The sequence below is a fragment of the Phytophthora parasitica genome (genome assembly GCF_000247585.1).
Source record: "Phytophthora parasitica INRA-310 unplaced genomic scaffold supercont2.53, whole genome shotgun sequence".
NCBI classification, from domain to species: Eukaryota; Oomycota; class Peronosporomycetes; order Peronosporales; family Peronosporaceae; genus Phytophthora; species Phytophthora nicotianae.
The window spans coordinates 143,000-148,999 of record NW_008649039.1 but is presented as its reverse complement, the minus strand read 5'-3'; the positions used below and the strand labels follow the sequence as shown (position 1 = coordinate 148,999).

Genomic DNA, 6,000 nt, shown 5'->3' with positions numbered 1-6,000 from the left:
CCCACAGCATCACTTACCTTTACGAGTCTGATCGTCCAGCTTGTCCTCCTCGCCCAGTTCATCCTCGTTCGACAGGTCAAAGGATGTGTACCACTCGACCGTCTTCGTGCTACCGTCGTGCATGTTGCCCAAACAGAAGCGATACCATCCGCCACGGTGCTCCGACTCAAAGTTGAAGCCACTGTGCTCAACGTTCTGGTTGGTCTCATCGTATGGTGTGACCACGAGGTGATCGAAGAAGTTCTTGTCCACCTGTTCCTCCTCCGGGTACGAGGGGAACGGGCCGTACGCCTTCAGTCGTACGTCGTACGTGCCCTTCGACTCCAGCACGCCAATCTTCATGAAGGCAGTGCGCTTGGTACGCACATACTCGTGGAAACATTCCTCCACGCGTCCATCCAGCTGAACGATCATAGCGTTCGAGGGCGCTGGCACCGCCACCAGCATAGCGAGAGATGCTATTACCACCCGCAGCAGTCGTACGAGCGTCATCGTTCTAGTCTTCGAACAATCACACAATGGGCTCCCCGAAATAAGATCCGTTGTCGTCACGTCTACGCCCACTCGGTTTTTTATTAGCCAATCTCTGTCGCGATAGCAGTACCACCTTTCCCAATATACCATGCTCAAAGTACCTAAACAAGATTATTTTGGGTTTTGCAACTGCCAACCAATTGAGCAATGTGGACGTGCACTCGCCGCCTCTCGTCGCATTTGTCGACTACTGCGCGCGGGTTCCGCTCGAGTTGCATTCCATGGACCTCTACAGGTAGTCATTTGTCGGATGTTTCGTTCGTATCGTTGCCAATCAGCCAGCGGTCCAAAGATGTACTCACGCGAGAGATGGGCTACGAGTTCTTAACGCATGTGCAGAATGATACATTGCCGTTGGTGCTGGCCGGACGTGACGTACTGGCCAAGGGCAAGACGGGCAATGGCAAAACCATTGCTTTCTTGCTACCCACACTGGAGCGCATGCTCACGCACCCGCAGCCCAAGCAGGGCAAAATCTCGGCTCTTGTGATCTCTCCAACGCGAGAGTTGGCGCAGCAGATCGCAGTCGAAGCGGTGAAGCTCACGGACGCCCATGGATTGCGCACGTCCTGCTTTGTAGGCGGTAGTTCAGTCAACAAGGATGTGAAGGAGCTGACGCAATCCAGAGGCATTGACGTGCTGGTGTCCACTCCAGGAAGACTGCAGGCACATTTGGAGGACAACAGCGGACGCATCAGACAGAAGCTAGACAGCCTTCAGGTATTGGTGCTGGACGAGGCCGACCGCCTGTTGGACATGGGATTTCGCCCCGACATCATGCGGATCATCAGTCACTTGCCGAAAGAGCGTCAGACACTGCTCTTCAGTGCGACGCTACCGGCCGCAACTGAGGAGCTCAAGGACATGGCACTACGGGATGACTGTGCCTTTGTAGATACCATCGAAGGTGGTGATCAACAAACCAACACGCAGGCTGTGCAGGAGTATGTTGTGTGCGACCTGCAAGACGTCATCCCCGTAGTGGAAGGCGTACTGGAAGAGCACATGAAGCTGCCGGCGTACAAGGTCATTGTTTTCCTACCGACCGCACGGTCGGCACAGTTCATGGCGCAACTCTTCCAGGGTGCGGGTTTCCAGAACGTGTTGGAGATGCATTCACGCAAGAGCCAATCTGCTCGAACCAAGGCGGCCGACGCTTTCCGCAAGGGTAAGAAGATGATCATGTTCTCGTCAGATGTGTCGGCGCGTGGCGTCGACTACCCAGACGTGTCGCTTGTCCTACAAGTGGGTCTGACGGATCGCGATCAGTACATTCATCGTCTAGGACGAACGGCCCGTGCGGGTATGGAGGGACGTGGCATTCTAGTGCTGGCCGACTTTGAAAAGTCAATGCTTCGTTATCTAGCGGACCTCCCGCTCACTGAGCTAAAGCAGCATCCTCAGCTCGATCAGCAGAGCTACCGAACCACTCGTGCCCTCACAAACGCACGTCTACGCAGTGAATTGGACCAATCAGCAGAGAAGGCTTATGCTGCCTTCTTGGGCTTCTACAACTCGAACCTTAAGAAGCTGGGAATGTCGAAAACCAAGCTTGTCGAGACGGGAGCTCTCTATAGTCAGCTTATTGGACTGGAAAAAGTGCCGTTGTTGCAGAAGAAAACGTTGCGGGCGATGGGGTTAATGGGCACTCCAGGCCTTATTGCTGCTTCCAAACCAGTCAGAGCTGGACGATCCAAGTCGAAAAATCTGGGAGAGCTGGAAAGATTCACAAGCGAGAATCGGAATAGCTATCAATCGATTCACGCTCGACAGAAGAAGGGTGATCGCAGCAATGAGAAACAAGGAGGTAGTTTGTGGAGAACCTTCAACGACAACGAAGCCAAGTCTTCTCGTAGCGAACAGTCTTTCAAGAGCGACAGGAGCAGTAGAAGTGCTTCACCGAGTACGAAACGTGAAGGACACTCTCGCAGGCACAAACGTTCTGCAAGCCCGGCGACCAAGCGGACTTACAAGGAGCCGCACAAAAGATACTAGGAGGCCACATCAAGATAGATAAGCACGTCTGATTTTGCTTTGCGGTGGTAAGCACGTTATCTGATGGCTACGAAATCGGTGTAGTTCATAGTCTTGTCTGCACTAACCAAAGCATTAGTGCTCTGCCAGGATCATTGATAAAACACGCAAAGCTCTTCACAAACACGTTGTGTCCTAAGGAATGGGCAGGTACCTGGATCGCTGTTGACGCTGAACAGCAAACCACGTAGCGGAAGCACCCACAACGGCCCCAACGACAGCACCGATGCCAAGTTGGGCAATCGAAATAGTACTTGAAGGCGAAGCGCTGTCGTCACCGGCAGATGGCTGCACTCCAAGATTGGCACTCGCATTTTGCCGGCTTTCAAACAGCTCAAGCTGCTTTTCCAGTTTTGGGATGTGTGGCGGCACCAGTGTATCCCCTGGCCACTTGGAGAACTCGCTGAGTTTGAGCCACCATTCCGGATAACCGGGCATCTTCATATCCTCGGGAGCTTCACCCGTCGTGATGTAGCCATCCGCGTACTTGCCCACAAGTTTCCAGGCAAAAGTCCACCATTCGTCGATAACTCGCGAAGCCAATCGATTCGATTGCTCCTGCAGATACGTGCGTACGTCCGATGCTGTCAACGACTTTGTGTGGGTTACGTGGTGCTCCATCGCTTTCCGCTCAGTATAGCAAGTCTTTTGCAACTCAGCTATGCGAGCTCGAATGTCCCTACTAATAGCGTCAAAGCGTAGCATGCTCCAGTTGTTAACGAAGGCAAAGGCCCACCAAGCGGATCCGTGTGCAAACTCGCTTTCTTTGCCGAGAACGTATGCAGCTGGAATCTCTTGCTGCGCACAGGAGAATGGCACATACACTGAGGCATGCGGTGAGCTCTGTCCGTACCAGGCCACGCCACCAACTTCATCAGGAAGGTGAGCACGCGCTTGAAGCACAAAACTGAAGACTGTGCGATACATGGAAATGGGTCGTTCCCAGCCACCCACGACTCCTTTTTCATCACCTCCCCACCGCATAGGGTTCCCGAACGGTCCTGCCGCCAAACCCTTGGACAAGTCGTATTGTGTTCCTTGAAAATAGTCACGAAGCAAACGCGTCACGTCCGCTACGTCGAGCTTCCGGTCTGGTTCAACTGAAAACGGGTAGGTTGGAAACTCCGGGTAGTGTCCAAGACGGGAGTCTAGCTGCAAGGACGGTGCCACAAGGTCAAACACACGCCAGATGCGACGACCCATGTACAACGCGCGCACGGGATCTGGCGTGGGGGAAGCGTATGCAGCGGTGAAGTCGAATTTGCCTTGTTTCGGGTCCCACCAACCCATTTCTTCAGCGAATGAAAGCACATTCCCCGACGCCATGAAGCGGTCTGGGTCATCCAGATCCATTTCTCGGATGACAAAACCATTGGCCACTACGACCATGTGGGTATCTAGTACGCGTTGAGCCGCCCATACAGCGCTAGCATTCTGAGGACCCGTCAGGACGTGGAAAACCCAGATTTCTCCGTATCGGTCTGCAATGCCCAGCGTCTCAGCTGCGCTCACATACTCTGGCTTGGCTGGGTCACCACTGTCTTCACTATAAAACCCATACTTGACGGCCAGATCGCCCATCGTCTGGATCGCGCAACGAGCCGAGTCGCAGCGCTCCAGAGCCACTTTGGTGAGCTCTCCGATGCCGAACATGTTGTATCCGTGCGGGCCAGCGTCCATGGGCCAGCCTACTGTCCTGGCTCCGCTTGTACTCTCTCCGATGCTAAGCTGCGCCTCATTCATAAAACCGTAGTCCTGATCGAAGTAGCCGTAAGTGTGACGAACCTGCGGGATCTCACCGAGCGGCGTCATGAGCTGCTCTTGATCGTTCTTCGGCTCGTACTCGTGTCCTCGTTGACTTGAAACAAGGCGTGGATATCCTGGCTGCACGTTGTACACATGCCGCGTTGCTCCTTCCTCGTGGTCCTGGGCAGGTACACGCACCATCCGCAGGTCGGCGGCGCCGAAGCCAGCGTCATCCGTGTGTGCCACCAAAGTGGAGCCGTCAACCGTAGCGTTCCGCCCAACAGCGATCATCGTGCAGGATCTCGCCAGTGGCAGCACCATCAGCAGTAACAACAGCAGCACCATGGATGTGATCTCAGAGACCTGTGCTGTGGCCTTGTGCTGTGCGGAAAGAGAAACTTGAAGTGGTGCCGTCGGGCCAACGATCCTTTTTGCATTCAACGGTCGGACTTCGAGAAAAAGAACGATTTGCGGAAATGTAACAAGAATTTTGTTTTTGATGTTCTGTATAAATATTGTTGGTAGAGTTTAAGAAAATTGTCATAAAATACTGGACGAAGACATTTACGCCATGAGGCGGGGTCGGATCGGGCCAATGGTCGAGTACGGCAAGGCACTGGAGAGCGACAGCTCGCGGATGGACGGCAGCTTGTAGCCGCTGTTCATCTTGCGGGTGGGGGATAGAATAGGCAGGTTGAACACCGGTGCTGGGTGCATTGGCGGGGACACGACTTGAGGTTGGTACGACAGGCTTGGAGCCACGACGGTGGGGGTAGCGGGACGCGGGAGAATAGGCTTGCACTTCTCGGCACCATAGTTGAGCGTAGCCACGGCCGCGCGCTTAGCTGGCTGCTGCTCTTCATCGACAGCTTTGCGTTTGCGCGACTTCTTGCTCTGGCGCTTGACTAGCGACATTTCGCTGAAGTTGTCACGAGTGAAGTGCTCACGACTATAGGTGGGGAACTGCGCGCGAGCCTTGCTCCATTTGCGGAAGCCGAAGTAGTTGAGCTGGCGCTGGAAGCTCGAGAAGTTCTTGTTCTTGAAGTACTTGGGCAGGATCTGCGTGGTCATGGCCTCCTTGTCCAGGATCTGGAAGGCCATGCCGTCTTCGGCCCAGCGAATGATCCGGCAGTCCTCGCGCCGCAGCATCTGATGCAGATGCAGGAGGAACGGTGCTACCCAGCCGCGCTTCGGGGTGTCCGAGTTGGAGCTGCTGCTGCTGCTGTCCACCGATGTCGCGGGCGACGACGGGCACTCGGGGGCCGCCTCGTTGGAGAGAAGGTCTTGCACGTTCATTTTGCTAATGGAATCGCCTTTGCTCAGCAGTGCAGAATTGGAAATGAGACTGGCGCGGGAGTGCGTTTCTTGAGAGCCTCACGAGGCATACTGAATCCCTATAGTTTTTCTTTTTTTGAATCTAGATTCGATTCACAGGAAACGTGGTTAAATTGTATTATTGTCACCTCAAGCGAATCTTGAGCGGGGTAGGGTAGAATCCAGTCCGCTCTCTGCAAATGTGGAGCAACTAAATATGGCATCGAATGGGTAGGCAGCGGTGTAACTTTAGGCGGAATTTATTAAATAGATGTCGACAAATGATGTCAATCACGTACGATGCAATCTCTGTGTCTTCTGCTGCATTTGACGGAGCCGGAATGCGCTGGTCATAGTTCTTAGGCCGGCTAT

At 54.0% G+C, this 6,000-nt stretch overlaps 4 protein-coding genes across 4 annotated transcripts in view; 1 reads left to right on the top strand and 3 right to left on the bottom strand.

Annotated features, from left to right (window-relative positions):
* Positions 1-513, bottom strand: part of PPTG_16057 (hypothetical protein) — a 1,180-nt gene extending 667 nt beyond the window's left edge. Inside the window, exon 1 of the mRNA XM_008913352.1 lies at positions 18-513. Coding sequence (XP_008911600.1) covers positions 18-492 — 475 coding nt within the window. The 5' untranslated portion in view covers positions 493-513. The remainder of the gene's footprint in view (positions 1-17) is intronic.
* PPTG_16056 (hypothetical protein) lies at positions 364-2,941 on the top strand. The gene has a single exon (XM_008913351.1). The coding sequence runs from the start codon at positions 682-684 to the stop codon at positions 2,527-2,529; it is 1,848 nt and encodes a 615-aa protein (XP_008911599.1). The 5' UTR covers positions 364-681; the 3' UTR covers positions 2,530-2,941.
* On the bottom strand, positions 2,458-4,792 carry PPTG_16055 (hypothetical protein). Its single transcript, XM_008913350.1, has one exon. The coding sequence runs from the start codon at positions 4,657-4,659 to the stop codon at positions 2,704-2,706; it is 1,956 nt and encodes a 651-aa protein (XP_008911598.1). The 5' UTR covers positions 4,660-4,792; the 3' UTR covers positions 2,458-2,703.
* PPTG_16054 (hypothetical protein) lies at positions 4,782-5,725 on the bottom strand. The gene has a single exon (XM_008913349.1). The coding sequence runs from the start codon at positions 5,608-5,610 to the stop codon at positions 4,879-4,881; it is 732 nt and encodes a 243-aa protein (XP_008911597.1). The 5' UTR covers positions 5,611-5,725; the 3' UTR covers positions 4,782-4,878.
* Between the last annotated feature and the right edge of the window lie 275 nt (positions 5,726-6,000).